Consider the following 21,207-nt stretch of genomic DNA (forward strand, 5'->3'; position numbering starts at 1 on the left):
GTTTATTCAGGCTTCATTCTCAGACTTGCTGAATACCCCAAAAGGCTGCTATTATTAGAGGGAACTGTCATTCCTTAGCTCTGAAAGTGGGCCGTCCATAAATCACCCACGCGTGCTTTCCACAGGGGGGTGGGACTAGGACCTTAGCTTTCTCCCTGCCAGCCCGTGGAGCTGGCAGAGCTCCCACTCTTCCTCCCTTCTGCTTAGCCCCTCCACCGAGGGTGCGTCCTCCTGCTCACAAGGCTGGCAATGGCTGTGCCACCCACTGTACCTTGGGCTCTGCACAAGCATCGGGTGGCTTCCCATTGCTTCTCTTGCTGCCGTGGTGGGGCAGGCCGCCTCGCGCTTGCCATGCAAACAGCCTCCTGTTAACCTGTTTCTGCCTTTCTTCCTCCCCTTGTTGAGGTGGTGGTGGCCTCGCAGAAGAAGCTATTAAGAAATGTATCTTGTCCTTGGGGTATGATTTGCAATTACATAAAGTTTACGGCATCTTTTCACGGCCAGTAAGAGGTTGCTTTCATCCACATATTTCCCTGTGCATGCTGTTGGTACCAGGGTTAGCACTGTGGAGCAGAGAGCTGTCCCCGGGGGACTGTGCTCTTCCACCACGCTGGGTGTAGGTGGGGATGGCCATCCTGTGCCCAGGCCAGCACAGCTGCACACTGCCCCCAGGCAACTGGCTGGGGCCAGGTCATTGTCAAGTTCTCAGTCTGTGCCATTTGTTTCTTTTTTTTAAACAATAAATGCATCTCTGGCAACAAAAATATCAATTCCCTTCTATAAATGAAGTGCTCAAATATTTCCTAGTTACAGACCATTTCGATGATGGTGCCTGTGCTGATACTAGTCTGCTGTGATCTGATCTGGCCGTGTCCTTGCTCTGGATGGGCTTTGCCGTAATAGTACTTTAATTCCTTAGCTCCTATTAGTGCCTTGATGAATGGTGGAAGATGTGTTTCAACAATTTTATGATTGAAAAGTAACATCTTACCATTGTTTGGTCTCTGGTGCCTTTGCCCTGTTCATTATGCTTTACCTAGGAGTAACAGCAATGATTTAGAGTTGCAACATCAATATCGGTCTCTGAACCTTGTGTTTTCTTTAACTGTAAATTCTGGGGAACGAGGAGAAAGGAGGATGAAGGAGGAAGTCTAAGTAGTAGGGTTTGTTCTTCTGACATTTCCAGGCCTGCTGTTTGAAACTGTGATGCCTCACAGTAGTCAGACACATTTACCCCTAACTTTCTCGTTGGGTTCCTGGACAGGGTCCCCTTGGGCAGCTGCTCTGGAGCATGCCTGGCTGGTGTTTGGAGATACCGGCTAGGCCCAGGGCACACAGTTGCACTCCGGGTCCACTGCTGTCACCAGCACTCGTGCTAATGGCCTTAGTACAAAGGTCAAAGACTGCTTAGATATGAAGGCTGAATCACCTCTTTTAAACCCCTCAGCAGGATCAAGGCTTAGGGAAGCAGACACGTGGGTTTGCTTTCTGGCTGACACTGTGGATGGAGAGTGTGACTCTGGGACAGGCCTTTCAGCAGTTTCGACCAACCATTGAGGCATTGAAATGGGGGTGTCTGGTGATTAAAACACCCCTGCACCAACACCCCTATGTGAAAAAGCCTGATGCATTCATTTTCTTTAAAGATTTGCTGATCCCACAAGCTCTTGCTAGTTAGAGGAGGTTTGTCCTGTGACCTGAGGATCGCAGAAATCAGTGCTGAGCCCGTCAGTCTAACCAAGTAGATATGAAAGATTTTCAACTGTGCTTGTTTCACTTGCAAATATAAATAAGCCAGCAGCATAGGTCTCACTTCAGACCTGTTTGCCTTGGCAGTGTCCCATTTACGTGAATCAGAAGATGGTAGGAAAAAAGCACTGGAGGCTCATCCAGAGGTTGGTCTCCTCTCCATCAGGAAACCTGCCCGTGCAGGCAGGGTGATTCGGAGATTACCGACGCAGCTCACAAGCCCGGCTTCACTAGGTCCCTGTGTTTTGAACAATCCTGCCTGTGAAGGGTGCTTGCTTCAGCGAGCTGTGGTGGTGCAGTGTCCTGTCTTTGGAAACCCTGCATCTTGGTGCACTAGGCAGGAGAGACCTGGAGGAAGCAGCTCTGTCCTTTGCTTTTGTGACTTGGGCTCCTTGAAAGGAAAGGGGGCTCCTGTGTTTCAAGCTGAGAAGTAGAAGGTTACTTCTTAAGCCTGCTGCATCTCTGCAACTTTTGGTAGGTCTCTGGGGCACGCCGTGCCTTAGTTTCTAAGCTGTAAAGTAGGGATAGAAATTAGGAATTTAAAAAAAAAAACACACAACCACAAAGCCTTGAAGAAAGATGCAGTTGTAACTTGTGGTGCCATCACCACTGTGAGGCCCTCATGTTGGTTTGAGCTTCAAGGCTGTGCTTTAATATTGATAACAGTAGAAATTTATCATGATATTAGTGATTGGGAACTTAGAAAATACACGTTTTTAATTATTTTTTAAAATTTTTTTTTCTTATTTCAGCAAATTCAGTAAAGCTAGAAATGCAAAGTGATGAGGAATGTGACAGGAAGCCCCTGAGTCAGGAAGATGAGATCAGGGCTCATGATGAAGGAAGCAGCCTGGAAGAGCCCCTCACTGAGAGTAACGAGATGGCGGATAACAGAAAGATCCAGGAGTTATCGAGCGAGGGAGGAATCCGGCTTCCGAATGGTAAACTGAAATGTGACGTCTGTGGCATGGTTTGCATTGGGCCCAATGTGCTAATGGTACATAAAAGGAGCCACACTGGTAAGCAGCTGAAAGAAAATCTGATGACTGCCTGTGGCGTCTGATGTTGATATTACCTGACAACTCTTCTCTCTTCCCTTTTCATTCATGGGGTACCAGGAGGCTGGGGAGGGGAAAGACGGGCTGTGTTGTTTTGGTTCTCCCCCTGCTCCCCAAATTCTGGTGATGCTGTGTTTCTGGCAAGCATGGTGCTTCCTTGACATTGATTTCCAGCCTTTCGTTCTTAAAAAAACACAGAAGTCTGGAAATGGCCTTTTTTTACTGACATTCTCTGGCATGGAGGGGTGGGTGTGTGTGTTCATGTGTGTGTGTGCATGTGCAAGGCTTTTGAGCCTTTAAGGTGGGTCTTAGATGGTCTTCCCTTGGAGGTGCTCACAGGTAGGCAACACTAGCAGCTTCCTGGGGATCTCACACCTAGTTTGCAAGTGGCTGGGCGTGATGCCGGAGGCCTGGCAAACCTGGGATTAGCAAACCCTGCAGGGGACACACCTTACCTAGCGATCTTGATGCCAGGGTGGGCTTGCTGCTCATCACGTGACAGCTCCATCAGGGAAACCTCACCTGAACCGCTCTTGTGGGCTAGCGCCTTGGCTCCCCCTCACCATCCAGATATCATTTTTGTGACACCTTTCAATGCTTGCACTCTCCTATCATTTATTTTTATTACTATTAGTACTACTACTGTTTGGAGACCAAAACAGCTTACCAGGCTTATGGATTTGAGAATTCAAGAGGCAGACAAAACCTTTGCAATATGCTGATTGAGCGGGCCTTTGGAGCTTGAAAGATGAGGCCTCGAGTTCAAAACAGGGAATTTCAGAGGAATTTTGGCTAATATGACAAACTGGGGTGCCCGAGAAGCTGGTACTCACTTGCCTCTGCTGCTCCTCAGGTGGGAGTGACAGTTACTTCCAACAGGATAAAAGTACAGATGGTGCCGGAAGACAATGCTCTCCAGTCTTGCAGAGGTCTACCTGGCAGAGCCTTTGATTTAAAAAAGCACTTAAGCTTGTGCTTAACTTTTGTGAGATTTAAGCACATGTAAGTCACCTGAAGTGCTACAATATATGCTTAAGATACACACTTAAATCTTATTAAGGTTAAGCACAGGTTTCTGTGTTGGAGCCTCAGTGGGTGTTTGTTCTTCATATTTTCTGGACAAAATGAAAGATACTTTGTTTTTTATCTTTCTCTGCTATTATTTGATGGGGTGAGAGACTCACACTGACTGTGAGAGATCTGCTAGGATATAAAAAGAAAAGTGGGGTTTTAAGGTAGAGTAAGAAAGACTTTGTGTAATCCCTTTGTAAACCTGGTAGTTTGCAGTCAAGTAGTGTGCTCTTGATGGGAAAGAAATCAATACAATTTCTGTACAGAGGAATAATAAATATATATTACATAGTTAATGCCCTGTATATAAGTTGTATTGATAATAACTTAACATAAATGTATAATGCAAAACATTGCAGTATCATTTATAATGCAGTCATGATTTTAGACAGCAATTACGACAGGGGAAAAGCATTAGCTGGAGAACCAAAATCTTGATTAACAATTTGACATGCTATTATTAGGAAAGGGAGAGAGAATAGAGAGTGTAACAGACTGAGTCCCCAGCTTTCAACTTCCCTAAAAGTTTTCATCAGCACTTGCACGTATCTGAGCATATGTATTGTAGGTGCATCGGAGTCCACGTATTTGAACTTGAGCAGCTAAATTAGACCTGCTAAATTTACATTTAGGTACTTAATTAAATGGTCTGCATTTTTTGAGATACTGAATAGCTAATGCATCTTTTAAATACAGACAAGCTGCCTTTTTCATGTTAAAGAAGACATGCAAATTCAAAGCGAACAGAACAAAATCTGATCTGCGTGCAGGCAAGACAGCTGTATGCAGGTGCATGGGTAGGAATTGCATAACGTAGCTTTTTCCTTCGGGCTACTGCTGTTTCCTCATAGAGCTCTGACTCTTTTCCCATCTGAGCAGAGGAGCTGTGATGTATTGCTCTATACAGATGATTTCAAGCATACAGAAATGGCATTCCTTTTAATGTGCAGCTCAGTGCCCTACTCTGTTTACTCTCAGTAAACCAGTTGGCAAATTTTGCGGGGGATTTCCCCCCACACACGCTTTGTTTGTTTGTTTTTTAATACATGCTGCTACTTCACTGTCCACAACAGAAGGAGAAGTTTGCTTAGATTTCCACATCCTTGATTTTAAGGAATATTTTTAACATACTGGTATCTATCTTTTAAAGTGCAGTATTTTAAAATATATTGCCACTTCCTCGGCAGCCGGGTGCAGTGGGCTGGCCCCAGCTCTGGAATGAGCCCTGACCTGTGTGTAGTCTGGTTTTGCAGCCCAAGGGAGAATGGTGGAGGGAAGGGAGGTTGTCCCTAATGAGTGGAAACGGATGATATTCTTTATCAGCTAATGCAACTGGCATGTAAATCCTTACCTCTCAAAGCCAATTTAAGTATGTTTTGGGAGCTGAATCCCGCCTTACTCTTCCCTTTATCTGTACACAACCAAAGCATGGTCTGGCCAGTTGTTTGCATTGGCAAAAACTAAAGTCCTTTTCCCTTCCCAAAAAACCTGTCAGCATTCTATGTAAATCACAGAAAATGCTGTGGTCCGTAGTAGAGACTGTAATTTGCATGTATGCTGGGACGAGAGTGTGGCTTTCCTTACACTGGGGACCCAGGCTTTGCGAGAAGCTGTGCCATATGGCTTTGGCTGCGTTATGCACGTAAAGGGGCACAGTTTTCTCCAGCCATTATTCATCTGTTCCTGAGGAGCAGTTGTCTTCCCCTGCCACGTTATGGTAGTTCAGTCAAACAGATACAGGGATGGGAAAAATAATCTGTGCCGTGGATGAGGCCAGAGTAGATGAGCTCAGTGTCCCATCTCTCATCCTCATGTGCTAGAGCATCCATTTCCTCGGATGCCTGCAGTTGCCTCTGCCTGTGATACACCGAGCCAGGGATTTCCCATTCATCCTTTGGATGCGCATGAGCACTGCCTCGTGCGTATGGTGCAAGCGATGCTTTGGTCCATGGCACCTCTGTCACAGAGCCCTTGGCATTGCTTATCTGATACCGCTGAACACAACATTTCTCTGAAACACTGATAATTCAGGTGAAGTGTTTTTGTAATCTCCATGGCCATCAGGAGAAGGCTTTTCTATTTATTTGTCATTGCTGACAGAAAATAAATAAAATGCTCAATGTGGGAATTAAGTGTGATGCACTCCCTGCTTCAGTGAGGGGGATAACCTCCCCCCCCCCAGCCTCTCCCTCACATGTCATGCCCTTGTGTCAGAAAAATAGCATGTGTCAGGTTTGATTTATTTTCCGCCTTTCCCATACTATCTTCTTTTGGTCCAAATTTCATATTCCACAGCACATGCCCTGAGTTGCAGCATCTTTATCAGAGTTTTTTGTTACTGCAGGAGATGACTGGTCACATAATATTGCCACTGGATACTCCACGGGCTTGTGCTTGGGGACGCTGAGGGAAGGGGAGAGGAAGAAGATAAGGCTTTCTGCTAGTGGGCCTGAATTAAAATTTCCTCACTCCTCACTTTTGGCAAAACAGAAACTATTTGCTGGTACAGCCATGCTGCTGCCTCTGTGATCTGCGAGGTCCACGTGTTGTTCTCCCTTGCACTGTGAATTGTGATTTTTCTCCACCATAACATCCAGTCCTTTATCTAGTCCACTGCTGGATTCTGAAACACTTTTTATTTCTAAGGGAGGATTGGGATCATCCTCATTGTTTTAAAAACACCCAGAGCTTAAATGCATTCTCTGTGTGGATGCAGCAGGACAGTGGCACAGCAAAGCCAGGTTCCTGGGTTACAGGGCATGACGCAGAAGGCAGCGGGGACAGCAGTCTTGCCCCATTCTCACTTTGGGCTGCTGATAGGTTATCTTTAGGCTTTTTTGGGGTGCTAACCACAGGAGGGTCTCAGATCTTTGCTTGCACTCCACGTGCATTTTAGTACCATAAAGTGAGTGAAATGAGATATGTTATGATAGTTCAATCAAACATGAGGGAAATCTTCAAGTTCTGCTTTAGCATCCATAGCATTATAATTGAACATATGCAACACTGGAACTCTGAATGCTATTTAATTTTTTTTCTTCATGCAGAGTTCAAGTTTTCGGGCCGCAATTAATAAATGAGAAAAAACCCAATTGTGCTGTTCAGTACAAAAGACTTTTATGCCCAAAGAGCTAACCAGGAACAAATTTAAACAAGTGGTTGTATTAACAAATTACAGTTAACTCCATTGGACTGCCTGTCTTATTCTTCTAGTAGAAAGGTTTTATTTGGTTTAATTTGTAACCTAGTGCAGGCTCCTACCTCTTGCAATAGGAATCGATTTGGCACTGAATCAAAAATTGTAGGTCCAAATTTCTAAATGTGATATTTTCTGCTTAGGTTCCTAACTCTAATAAAAGTCTCATTTTCTACTTAAGCATAAGGAAGGAGAGCTTAGGTTTTTAAAATTGCTCTCTGTATAAGGATGTGTTTTACTCACAGTACTGAGTAGCTAAACTCTTCTGATATTTTTACCAGTTCACTTAAAGGATTTTTCTCTCTTAAGAATACGATCATAAATTTGTGCACAGAGGACACTTGGAAATCACCGAGCATTTCCTAGGAATTTTTCATGAGAGATTTGTCACTACTGTTTTATAATAAATTGACCTATCTGGAAGTAGGTTTTTCCCAACAAAAAACCCTAGTAAAATCACTGATTTCAAGTGATGTGCAGCCTGTTAAGTGAATCTGATAGAGCAGTAAGTAGGTATGCAGACTAGATAGTCCCCAGAATAACAAATACAGAAATGGAGCAAAGTCTGCTGCTCTATATTTTGCTTGGGTGCAGGCAGGCTGCAACTCACTGCCTGTCAGTGTGTTGGTAGGGCAGCTAGTATTTCATTTGTGCTCCTGGGTCAGAGCAGAATCAGAGCAGTTGCAGCATCTGATGAATCAGGAGACATGTTTCATTTTGACTGAATATTAACAAAAAGCCTACTACCGGAGGGTGAAAATATTATTATTACGAGCAAATACTTTCTGATGGCAGCACGGGCACAGTAATTTTGCATTAAGAGGTTAAAAAAAACCCCTGTTTGAGAAGTACCTAAGCTGTCCTTTGCATATCAAAAGTATGTGCCAAACAAAAAAGGCTGAGATCTTAGATATACATTTAACCAGGCAGATGTTAAATGTAGTCTCATTGGACCTGGTTCTTACATTTAGAAGGACTCTATCCTGGCTTTTCTTGTTATTGTGAAGAGACTTTAAAATGAGCATTTTTTTTTAAAAAGAGTCGTTAAAACATTCCCAGGAAGGGGCCTGAGCACTACTGTAGAAATAACCAGGCCTCACTGTTAACGAGAACATTATTATGTATTATTTTGTGAGTTGCTCCATTTGATTTCAAAGGGACAAAAGTTACCAGCCAAGGGTTATGAAAATCTAAGTCTCCTTGGTTGTGAGGTCTGCAGGCTCTTTGTCATCAGTTAAATTTCTGTTTTGATACAGAAAATATCACTGATGTATTTTGCACCAGTATGAGATTTGAAGAAGGATAACTCATACTGAAAGTTCTGCGCAGCACTTCTGTGCTGAGGCGGTAAAGGAGAGTTATTGTGCAGCGAAGCTTTCAATTAAGCAGAAAAAGGAGTTGGTTTGCTTTTTGAAATAACATTTGACATATACATGGTAAAATATGAAAGCTATTAGTAGGAAGTTAATCAGTTTATTCGCCTGGTTTCAGGTTGTATCAGCTAGACAGCGTTCATAGCTTGTGCGATGAAGTCTTCAGCCAGCTGCCATATATTAAAGGTACTTATGAAAGGACTGTGTCTTGCTAATAACCCTGACTCCATTGGTCCACTTCACCTTTCATCTCAGTATTTGTTTACACAACAGCAAGTTACCTTGTGTACTGTAGATACTGGTGTAGCTAAAGAGCAGTAATATTTCATTATTATTTTTCCTGGAGGAGATATAGCTGTAATGGATGCATGTTAAACAATGAACTGTGAAGTTTCAGCAGTATTTTACTGTAATTTAGAGGTAAATATTTGAAATCATACCTTTTAATTAATACTTTATTTAACTGTAAATGATAAACCCCCATGGATTGATTGATTTATTTAATTAATTATCAGGCCTGTTCCCTGGTGTAAGCCCCTTTTACTAAGACTTTACGAAAGGTAATACTTTGCAGCTCCGGCTTACCTTGCCTTGTCCATTCCTGAAGTAACTTTAGATAGTTAAATTCCCTGCGCTGGAGAACAAGGCTTTTTAGGCATTCTTGGTTTTGTCTGGCTTTAGATCTTAAATCTGGAGTTGAAAAGAAACATCTTTTTTGTTTGGTTAGCTGTTCCTCCCCCTCTCTCCACTCAGAAACTTTTTTTTTGTTTTTAAATCACTAAGGTTTGAGGTTTTTCTGCCCCGGTTTAGCTCTAAAATAAAGAAAAGTTTTGATACTTAAAAGAAGAATAAGAATATTTTGCAGTCACATAGTTTCCAGTGTTGAAAAGCAAAGAGCTTGCTTAGTCACATTTCAGTACGTGTCCTTCTTATAAGGAGTTGTTATTTTAATAAATCAGTATAAGTTTATAGAGTCAAAGAGTAAATACATAGATAGCTATAATTGTGAAATACACAGCATGCTTATTATCAGTAGCCTTTTGTAGTCGTGTATGCCATTTGTTTAATAGGACTATCGTTTCTGGTATGTCTGTGCTGCCATCACCCCTAAAGACAGGAAAATGTTTTAAACACAGACAGGGACTGCCATGTAGAGAAGAAATGTATTTAGGTAAAGACTTTTCATGAGTGGATCATTAGTTTGAAGTGTGATTAATTTCAGCCTATGAATAAAAACTTTTACTTTTCACGGAAGTGTAAGGGAAATGAATAAGGGTGTCAAGGTTTTTATTTTGTTATTAGGAAATAATAATACTGGAGAACTGCTTACAAACCTACCGGGAAAAGAGAGCAAGAGAAATAATTGGAAAACAGTCTTCTCAAGGCACTGAAGTGATAAAAAAGGCTGGTTTGCTAGTATCTGGAGTGGGCATCAGGCAGCAGAGTTCTTGGAAAAACAGCAAAATCTTCTTATTTTTCAGTCTTTACTTTTTTTGTGCACCCTTCTATTGGATAATGGTCTCTCAGATCAGCTGTGCTAAATGTAGAAGCTGCTAATCAATAGTGCGAAGGTGTGACTAAAATTAATGGCCATCCTACAAGCCTGCAGCTTAAACAAGGAGCAGGAATCAAATGATTGGACAAAAGTATAATAAACAGATCAAAGCAGTTATTTACGCGGAATTAAGCCAGTAGGAAAAATGAATTCATGCTGGCTTTAAATAGATACAAAGGTTATTTAAGGTAAAATGTGCTATTGTAGCAGATTCTATCTGTTGCAAGAGAGGAACAGACTGTTGGTGACTTTGTGGTGAGTGTTTTCATGTCATCTTTGCCACTGAATTTTAGTGCAGGGATTATTTGAATTTCTGACCAAAGGCTTTCAGCATCTCTTCAGCTGCCAGTTTATCGAGGAATAATACCTGCTCATATGTGGCCTCCAGAATATCAAAGATAAGCAGGTGATGTAGTGGATAAAACATATTAACTGCATAGTTTTAAATACAGCAGGAGTAAAAGGAAAGACTTAAGACTTGGTAAGAAACTCACTACCTTCTTTAATGTTGTCATCCTGAAACTGAAGCTATCATTCCTGAATACTGAGAAATGTGTCAAAGGAAGGGGTTTTGCCTGTTTTCTCAGACAGCGAAAGCAAAACAAAAAAGAAAAAAAAACACATATATTTTTCTACTGCATATCTCTGTTATGGATATTTTGAAATGATATAAAAGAAGATAATGACTAATCAGATCCTTTAAGTGTAGTGTGGGAGTTTAAAAGGGAAACCACAAACTCTTTATCAATTCCAATGAGCTCGTGTTCAGTGTATTGGAAGATGAGCTTTATGCCCTGATTTTTATCATTACTCCATAATGTTCTTGGCAAGACTGTAGGAACCTTAGTGTCTTCTTCAGTGCATCTGCAGTGGTTTCAGATGTAATTTCCAGCTCACACACGTGAAGTGAAGTTGCAGAGGTATGGCATATATATGGCACATCTGCCTTCTGCTGCCCTCCTGGTAGGACTGTAATGCTGGCAGTGATTTAAACCACTGAAGCAAGAATTGCTAGTGGACATCTGTAAGAGCTCTCTTTCTCCCTCTCTTTCCATTTGTATCAACAGACATATGTTGGACTTTACACTAGACGCATGAACTACTTTGATAAAAACATAGCATTAATTTTGTGCAGCAAGGGAGTAATCATTTTAAAGCAATTGAAAAAGGCTTTGGAGAGATGTGACAGATCAGAGAACATGTTCGTTTTTCTCTAGAACTGTGCTTCAGGTCAGTGAATTCAACCTCAGAAAGTCCCATCAGGCATTGACCAAGGCTCCGTAACAGGTGATACGCTGAAAAAATGAATGAGACCACTTACATCTGAAATCTGATGTTCAAGACCTTGTTGAACTGGGGTCCTAGTTGGTGAAAACATTTCAGCATCTAGAGCCCAGCTGCAGTAAAGCGCTTAGGCAAGTGGCCAGCACGAGTATATGCTTGTGCCCTATTGATTTGCACTGTACTCATGGGACATAAGTAGGTGATTAGAGCTGACTGCCTGTCCATGAATGCTGGAACAGACTGTCTGTCCTCAACAAATGTTGACATAGAGTATGGTTTTGATAATATTTCACGAAACCTGTATGAATTTGTCAGGGCTTTTCCGCTAAATAATAATAATAAAAAAATATGTGATGTTTGTTGTTATGGACCCATTCCCCACTGTCCAGAGCAAATATGAAGGATTAACATCAAAATAAGTTTTGCATGTGTGTGTGTGAATGCATGGGGTGAAGGGAGAGGGTAGGATGTAGAGTTTCTGTTAATTTTTTTTTTTTCCCCATCAAACAAGTCTTCAATTAGTTTTACTTAGAGCACAAATTTGCTTATTTCATAGTTTAATGGCATAAGATTTTTCTCAGTGTTTGCTACTGCCCAAAGCTTGTGGGCCTGATCCTTACTTGCATCGATTCTCTCCATACCACTCTAGCAATGCAAAGCAACCTTCAAAAAGGGATTTCGATTAAAGTATAATGTAAGCAAAAGATTTGGTTTGAAGCAAAGACCCTAACATCTGTCCAAGTCCAATTGTTATGATCAGTTCTAAATACTCATATGGATTGCACCTATAGTAAAAATAAGTGCAAAACCATAGAGATAAATACCACAAAAGCACGGTTATGGATTTAAATTTTGAGCAGAGCTCATTTTTTATGAAGGCTAAAACCTCCAAGGTGGAGAACTTTATGAAAATCAGGCTGCGTTAATCACCTCAAGCTGATACTGCAGAAGGAAAGAGCTCCAAATCACTATTGGAGGCTTTGCACCTTGTGCAAAACAAACGGCCTTTGACTTTAGCAAGTGCCATGTGATGGTGGTGGTGGGGACCGTACCTATGTAAGACAGCAGTGTTACAAAGAGAGGGAGAACGGGCTCCATGCATCTTCTGATGTTTCTTGACAGTCTTTCCCTTCTATTTCTCTTCCAGGTGAACGCCCCTTCCACTGTAACCAATGTGGAGCTTCTTTTACCCAGAAGGGGAACCTGCTGAGGCACATCAAGTTGCACTCTGGGGAGAAACCGTTCAAATGTCCCTTCTGCAGCTATGCCTGCCGACGGAGGGATGCCCTCACAGGACACCTCAGGACACACTCTGGTGAGCCCGCCTTGTCTTCTCTTCCCTCTTGTTTTTTCTTTTGTCATTACCGCTCAAATGAAGTGGATTGAGAACATAACTGTGTTCCTGGTGGCTCTGGGTCTGTACCATCCTCTTCAGATAGCACAGCTCTGAACTTTGGGAAAGCCTTGATGTGCATCAGGAAAGTTGTGGTTTAGCCACACCTCTCCTTTTATGTAACTGAGCTCCTCTGCTGATGCTGTCACATTTCCCTTTGAATGTCTCCTTGGGTGTATCCAGGCTTCGCTGGCAGATTGTGTTGACACTCTCAGCCCCAAAGTGGCTCTGAAATTCCAAAGATTGCAAAGAATAACTGTGTGCTCCTGGAAGCTTGCTTTGCAGTTCATACCCATTTCTTCATCTAATAAATGCCATATGCTGGTGGAGTTCATACTTGTTCATCTTTCAAAATACTCCTAATTGCATTTTTGATTCAGTTACATCTCGCTGTAAAGTCTTAATCCATGGCAGCCGCAATACTCACCCTAGAGCAGAAGGTGTCAAAGAGAGATTGAGTTTGTCTTGCCTTGCTACTTGATAGTATCATGTCTATATCAAGTCTACTTGATGTTGTTTCTTGATACGTTCTAAAGAAATACCTGTCACATAACTGCATGTTAGTAGTCGCGTTGTTAGCCCTGATGATCGAGATCAGATGAGTTTCTAGTCCCTGTATGCTACACCAAGGGGCCGCGTTCTGCCCACTTACTCATTTGTGTAGGACTCTTGAGTAAGATCTTAACTTGCTGCATTTTTTATCTCCTCGAATGTTCAACTTCTGTGTCCAGGCCATTTATAGGAGACTGTGTTTTTCATTGTTGAATGAGCAGAGATAATTGGATTGGTTACAAGTGACAGCATTACAGATGAACTTTTTCGAGGTGTTAGCAAATGTGTGACTACTGAAACACCGTGGTTGAAGTGCAGCCGCAGACAGAAACTCTGCATGTGAAAATGTAATCATGGGGCTTCCCAACTCTTTATACACATTTCTTCTACAGGGTCAGCCTCACTTCAGTAGAGGTTTCTGTTTTTGAGCAGTAGGTTGGTCTTAGGATACAAAGTTACCTTGACATTTCCAAGAATCGGAAAGGATAAGCTAGTAAGCTTCTCCAGATAGACTTTGAAGTACGCAGGAGGTTGTATTGATGCAAACGTACTGCTGACAGAAAGCATGAGCTTCCAAGGGAGTGCAAGTGTGGGACTAGGCTAAGAGAGAATTGCTTGAGAGTTGTCAGCTGAGAGTATTTGATCTGAAAGTCAGAAGGGAAAACGTCTGTGGAACTGTGAGTTGTAATTTTCACACATCTGACCATAACCATAGTTTCAACTTGAAATTTAGTAAAAAAGAAAACACGATAAAAATATTCACAATTAAAATAAAAAAGGGAGTTGTGACATTAAATAGCCCACATTACAAAACATGAACATGTGGTTGAAGATTGTTTTCATAATATGAATATAGATTTTGTTACCTAGATACAGCCATTGATAGAAATTGTTTGTTCTTTCTGTGTGAAAAGTACATGGCTGATGTTTCTGCTTTTTGCATGAGGATGAAATGTAAAGGTGTGGGATTTTCAGAACGCACCTAAGCTGCTTAGGCACACAAGTTCCCCTGGAGCTCCTTCCCTAACTGACATAGGTGTGTTCAGCTGTGCTCAATTTGTAATTTTATGTTTTGTTTTCAGTGGAGTAAGTGTCACCCCTCTAAGCAGTCAGCTACTACAGTTTTCAGCAGAGGGCCAGCAGGAACAGACAAGTGCTCCCACAACACTCTCCAAGACAATTCTTAGAGTAGCACTCACAGATGAAGAGTTAAAAACCTGAGATACTGCCCTAAAACCTAGCACCCACCTACATGATGGTGAAGTGCCAATCTGAACGTGAACATGGAAGTTAAGGTGTCTTTCTGTCCCTGTCATACAGGCAAGCTTGGTTGGTTTATGCATACATGTGTGAACCTGGTTCATGGAGAAGATGGGTAGATGTTCCCTAGAGATTTTAAACAGTTTTGTATCAGCGTACTATGCAAGCACTTTCTGCTTTAATAAAGCACATATCAAAGTCCGTAAGTAGACCTTGGAGGTATAGCAAATCTAGTAAACTTCATTGAATGTTTACGTCTTCTGACTTATATTTCTGACTATAAAAGAGGATATCAGATAAAATATAGAAAGAAGAGGTTGAAAACTATTTTGAAATATGAGACTTCAATACAGTTTCAATCTGGTACACTTAATGTCTAAATTGAGGTGAGTCTGAATATGTTTTTGTATTTATAAGAGGAAAGCTCTTTAGATCAGATCCTCAGCTGATATAGATAGGAATTACATCCTGTAAGCAAGGAAAGTACTGCTATTTTGCACCAGCTGAGAATCTGGCACATGATTTCATAAATGCAAGACCAATTTCCTTTTTTATGTTGTATGTCCGTTTCCTCCTTAAAAAAGAGAGTGCTATTAATCAAAAAACCCCACTCTTTTTTCCTTCCCAATAAGGTTTTAAACAACTTGGTTTTTATGGAAGGCAGAGTATGCAAGAAAGGAATAGAAAAATTTTTTTATATCTTTTTTTTTCCTCCCAGCTAGTTTGATCTGTGAATTTGAAAGCACTCTGTTTGTGTCACCACTTAGTTACACCCTCTCGCTACTGCCAGTTAGTCAATTTTTCCTGTGCTTAGTGCAGGGTTTTCATACAGTAAGACAGGAAAGGTGAAAAAATAAGGAAATGTAATTGCAAACATAAATTAGCAGAAGCATCCCAGAGATATTTGAAATAGCTGAAACTACTATTAACTTAAAAAAAATTAATTTGTGACAGCTTCTTTCTTTTTTTTTTCTTTTCCTTTGGATAGATTTTTTGTTCATGCTTTTTAATATTATTTCCTGTTTATCTGAAAAAGTTTCTAAGCATCACAATCCACATTTTGCCTTCCTTTCTTGTACAGAATAATGTCTTTCTATAGAAGTGTTCCCAGGATGGGTGGTTAACAAAATATTACTTCGCATCTGTAACGCTACTGCTATTTGACCCTAAATAATTAAGGACTTATCTTGCAGTGATTTACTCCTGCGATTATTTACCTTTTACTGACATATGGGGTTCTGATGAACTTTGCGTCTATATTTTCCTCCCACATGCAGCTTCTTTGAATTCAGGAATATAATGATGCCTTCAGGACATCAGTAGGATAATGCCTGGGGAGAGATTCATGCACAGAATTACACTAAGAGTGGGCATGAGCCTCAAGGTACTTACAGGACTTTCAGGTGTTGTTTTCAGAATTAACTCCATAGTTCCACAACACAGATAATACAGGAGAGGTGCCTGACTGGGCTTCCAGGACGCGAGTGTAAGAACAGGCTGAGGAGGGCTGGGGCAAAAGTCAGTAGCCCCCTCCTGCATGATGCACTTGACAAACCAGCAGGGATTGGCTTCACCTTGCACAGCTTTTGCTGTTTTTAAAGAGGAAAACATCCAGGCAAAGCCGGTCTCCTGATGGCAGTCACAGAGTACCTGCTATCTCACCCTGAGACATGCCCATCTTCTCCAGCATCTCTAGAATTGCTCAACTAGACAAAGGCAGATACAAAACAGATAAGACGAACTCTACTGTAGGTGATTAATGAACAAAAAGCAGAAGTTTTAAGGAAGACAGTTGATCTGACAGATCAGTCTGATGGTTAAAGCACCTAGATGTTGACCTCTGTACTTTGAAAGATATGACGTACAATCTGACGCTGTTTTACCCTGAAAAGCCAGGCATCCTCAAATGGGCACATAAAATTAGCGGTTATGTTTTGACATGAATTTCTCTTGTGTTTAAAATGGAGCCAAGTCAGCCCTCCCCTCATAATGCTATTGTAAACATAAATGCTTTGATAGTTCTTAAAAAAAAGTCAAGGCTGCAATAATGAGCAATCTGGAAGAGCCCATAGAAAACATTAGTGCATTAGTTTTCAGAGCAGGGCTTGGGCAGTAAGCTGTAAATGAGGGATAGGATCACTTGCTGAGGAGAAAACAAAACACAGAATAGGTTTTCATTAAGTGAGAAACATTCATCCATCCTTTGCACTAAGCAAGGATGGTCCTGTGGGCAAATTATTTTGTGATTTTTAAGACTGTCTCATCATGCATACACACAGACTGGCCGCATGAAGCCTTCTCAGGCAACCTTAATTCTGCAACTTCCTGATTTTTCTGTCTTTATCTTGGCAACTTCAATCACATTCCTTTACTGTGGGAGTATGTAAGTGTTATTCATATATGAAAGCAGTGTTACTGTTTATTTCTGCCTAAAAAACAGGTAGTCAAATCATTATTTTTTCCTGTCACAGAAGCTTTTCCTCACAATACTTTTTAAAATTTGCTTCCAAAATACTTCTTTCCTGTTTAGTAAATGATTTTTTTTCCATTTTCTGCTTTTAGCAAATATTTGCTTTATCCTCCCTCTTGTCTTCCTGCATTGCTGCTGCACATTGTTTGTTACTGCCCAGCTCTTCAATAGCACTGAACTAATGGTATCATTTTATTTGCAAAAGAAAAGCAGTGAAGCATTTGTTTTGCAAAGAAAGGCTTAGGCAAAAACTCCCAAAAGCACAATCTTAGCAAACTACATACAGTGTGCAAGATAAAAGGCATGTATAATTAGAAAGGTAAATGCCCCGTTCATGGAAAGGTAGTTTAGTAACTCTTTTTATGTTTCTTGGTTTGCAAGTCTATCTTTCTCATCTCTTCTTCTCCGTAAGGACTTTCTTCTCAGCTCCTTCTGTGTGGTAGTGAGCCGTTCGAGATGTCCTACATGCTTGCAATTGCATGGCTGTTGTCAGCACAACTGACAAGTGATATCTGTCTGCGCGACTGTGCTCAGAGGCAGAAGGAATCTGGTTCCTAATTCTGATGACGTGCCTGACTCAATACAAGTTTGGGAGAGTCATTCCACCTGTGAGTGTCTCAGTCCAGCTGAAAAATTGGATGAACAAGCACAGTGCTGAAAAACACAATGCTGTGTATGAAGTCTTGCCTGTCAAAAGCCAGTGAGAATCTTTGAAACAGTGGCAAGGATGGTTATTAAGAATAATGAAGAGTCAATGTTTTAAACTGCTTTTTTCATCTTGAAGAGACTTTTACCACTATTAGCATCTCTACTCTCAAAAAGCCCAGTATCTACTCTGTAACCATGTTTTTGAGGATGGGAACATCATAATTGGAAAAATCTTGGGACCTGAAATTCACATTACACTCTGAGCTGGACTGACTCAAACACATTGTGAATGGGGAAAAAAAAACTTAAATGTGAACAAGTAGGACACTATCTGTGAAAAATGAAGCAAGTATATGAAGAGGCAAGGGGATATTTTGCATACAAATCCCAGTTCTGCAAATAGGTTAGCAAACAGCATCTTCTCTCAGTTGTGATGAGCCAGTGGGCATTTATTCTGTTGATCTGATACTTAGAGCTCTATTTAATCAGGCAGAGCTGCTCTTCCTCTCAGGTTTTCTTACGCTGTTTCAGTTAAACTCAGTGGAATTAACCTCGTCACAAAATCATTTTGTGTTTTTCTTATCAGACTCCAGGTTCCAAACTGTTATTAGCATGTACACCATACTGCAGAAGCTCTGCTTTCTCATTAATGCTTCCAGTACCTAGAGGCCTTCACTCTTGTGTTGTAGAGTCTCTGAAATCTCTGGTATTCTGCTTCCGGTATTGTTTGTATGTGCATTTTTGGAAGGTAAGATCAAAATGTGTACAAGGGTAGGAGTTTGGTATGCCAGGTCTTTCATCCCCTAGGCATCCTTATTTAAAGTTTTATCCTCTGTAGAGCCAACTTGTATCCCATGCTTTGCTAAAGCCCCATCTGAACCTGATCCTTGAAGCGGTGGGGTCATCTTCACCTCCAGAGCACTACTGTGACAAGTATTAGTATTAGCGATATGAAAAGATCATCTTTTATGTCCTCAGAATTATCTCACTATGCAAGCTTGTTCATGCTAAGCCTTGTCTACAGAGCATAACTGTCACTGAGAAACCATCTTTGATTTAAAGATGCTGTAGGATCATGATCTTTCCAGAAAAAGTACATTTGGGCTTTGTTTTCAAGGGAACTTGTGAAAAGATATGGTTCCACCCAAAGCAAGAAGTGTTCGCTTTTTGCTTGTTGGACTTTTAAAAGCCTTGAAATTCCATAAAGGTTCCCTCTTATCTGTGGTGGTTATGGATCAATTTTTGACTGTTCAACCCAGGAGATGTCTTTCCGACAGATAAGACAGAGAAACAGGAGAAGTGGTCCTGGCGAGCAAAGGTTAGATGTATTGTGTACCAGCCTCATGAATATCTCTCTCTTAGGACTGGGTATCAGCTTTTTTCCTTTTTTTTTTTTTTTTTTTTTTTTTTTTTTTTTTTTTTTTTTCTTCTTCTTCTCACCGGGGTGTGTGATTGAGATGATTGAGATGACAGGGGAAGAGACGCTGTGTGGCTCCCTGCTTCTCATGGTGCCCTGGTGTCAGCAGGAGATGCCCTGTTCCTTTAGTGCTTGGGGGCTGCCTGTAAATTGGCTGAATAGAGGAAGACTCACCCACTCTGCTAGGGATGAGAGACACCAATACCGTGGGAGTATCCTCGTTCTAAATATCAGTTCACAGCAAGATTAGTAGGTGCTAAGATTTATCGTGGTATCTGTGAGACAAGTCTTGTACCTCCTGCTGTGTCTCTCGGTGGAACGTGGCCTTGCTATGTCTCTGTCACCTGCAGGTCTGCCAGCAAGTCCTCCTTTCTTCAGCAGAGAGAAGGGGGAGAGCAGGTCTGGAGGGAGGTTGCACCATCTCCTTCTTTTCCCTGATCATCCAAGTTTCTTCTCCTTAATGAGACAGGGTGGCAGAATTGAGTGCTTGGTGTCAGGTTAAGTCTCTGGACCCTTTGCAAGGAAGAGTTTTGTGTTAAGGTAGGAAGTCCTGCACCCCAAAATGGGGAAGAAGATGGAGTACTAATGCCCCAATACTGCAGCTTCACCACGAGGGTAAGTTCCCCAGGGCAGATTTCAGTTCTGCAGTGTAACAAGGTGCTCACAAGGAGGGGACAAGGTGTCCTTTGCCCTTTTCTTCAGACCTCCTGAACCTGCTGTCACCTCATCCAGAAGGTCAGATGGCACCGCAGTACTTAGGGGTAACAAGGTCCTTGTTCAGACAGCATCAGTATGGTGTAAAATTCACATGGGATCATCCCTCATTAATTTAGCCCAGTTCCTTTCTTCTTCATGGGACGCCTGTGCCAAGATAGAAGTGTGTGTTTGGGACGGGACTGCTGATGTCCAGTTTTCTGCGTGTTTTCTGTCTCCCCTCCACATTAGCAATTCACATCCTGGCATCATCAGCCAGATTCTGTCCCTCTTTGTGTTGCCTCAGGCCATATACAACCAGAATGAAGCACCTGGTCCTGCCCTACTGGGCTGCTATTTGGAGAGAAAACAGACACTTCTCCACTGCTGGGTGATGCCAGTTCTTAACCTAGCTATCCTGCTTTGGAGGAGCAAACGAGACACTGACTTTCTTTTTCCTCTGGGCTTTTATTCTGTCACAGTACTATATGTGGGATTTCACAGGCATCAAAAAAGCAGATTAATGTGATAAGACTTCTGCATATAGAGCAGCAGTCCTTCTAAACAGCGTGCCTAACCTGTTTTTTAAACATCCAGAGAGACTGTGTTTCTGTCGCCTCCCTAGGGCGACAATTCCACTTCCCATCTGCTTTTTTTTAGCTGTGACTCTCATCCTGATATTTAACCTAACCTATCCTTGCTTTTGCTGCAGATTATTGCTCTTCCTAACACTGTCTTCTGTGACTGCGAGTAATTCCTGTGCTCAGTTTACACTGTGATAGGCTGTAGTCGTACATCTGGCATTGATTCTGTTCTAGTCTGTCTTTATCTTCCAATCCTCTCATCTCTTTTTTTTATTACTAATTTTGAATTTTTTGCTACTCTTATTCATTCATTTATGAGGGACCTAAATTACGAAGTCATTTTACACTTTGGAAACACGGGCCAGTAGAGATGCAGACCTCTTAACCTCATCTCTACCTCAGTTGCCTGTCAGTGAAATCAAAATAAAGAGCACTTCTCAACCTTGTCATGATGGTGAGAGGGCAGGATGCAGAAATGATTGCAAGGCACACGCATATTGCTGCAATGAAGGTCACGTAAGTACGTAGCAGAGTATTCCAGTGCTGCTGGTGCCCCTGCTGCATAGCATTGCATATTATCTCCTTAGTTTTACTTAGCCTTTGTGCAATAGTGAAATGAGATAATTACAAAGTGGAAGGAATAATAACTTTGTATTGTTACCATAACCACTGAGGTATTATACCGATACCGGCATGATTATCTTAGGCACAATAGTAAGGTGATTATTAACAATGCTAAAGGACTTACTACTTAGCCTGCAATTTTTGCGTCTTGTTTCTTTTATGAACCCTATCTATTTCATCAGCCCAAAGTCTGTGTGAAGTGGGTATGTGTTGTTGCCTTGTTGTTATCCATTTTTCAGTGATGGGAAAATGAAATAGGAAAAAACTATATAAGACCCAA

General features: G+C 41.5%; 1 protein-coding gene across 1 annotated transcript in view; it reads left to right on the top strand.

The window, feature by feature from the left end:
* Window positions 1–21,207, top strand: part of IKZF2 (IKAROS family zinc finger 2) — a 113,661-nt gene that overhangs the window by 61,517 nt on the left and 30,937 nt on the right. The window contains exons 4-5 of the mRNA XM_009285129.2: window positions 2,502–2,768; window positions 12,434–12,601. Of these exons, the coding sequence (XP_009283404.1) occupies window positions 2,502–2,768; window positions 12,434–12,601 (435 nt within the window). The remainder of the gene's footprint in view (window positions 1–2,501; window positions 2,769–12,433; window positions 12,602–21,207) is intronic.

The sequence above is a fragment of the Aptenodytes forsteri genome, unplaced genomic scaffold, assembly GCF_000699145.1.
Source record: "Aptenodytes forsteri isolate BGI_AS27 unplaced genomic scaffold, ASM69914v1 Scaffold264, whole genome shotgun sequence".
In the NCBI taxonomy this organism is placed as follows: Eukaryota; Metazoa; Chordata; class Aves; order Sphenisciformes; family Spheniscidae; genus Aptenodytes; species Aptenodytes forsteri.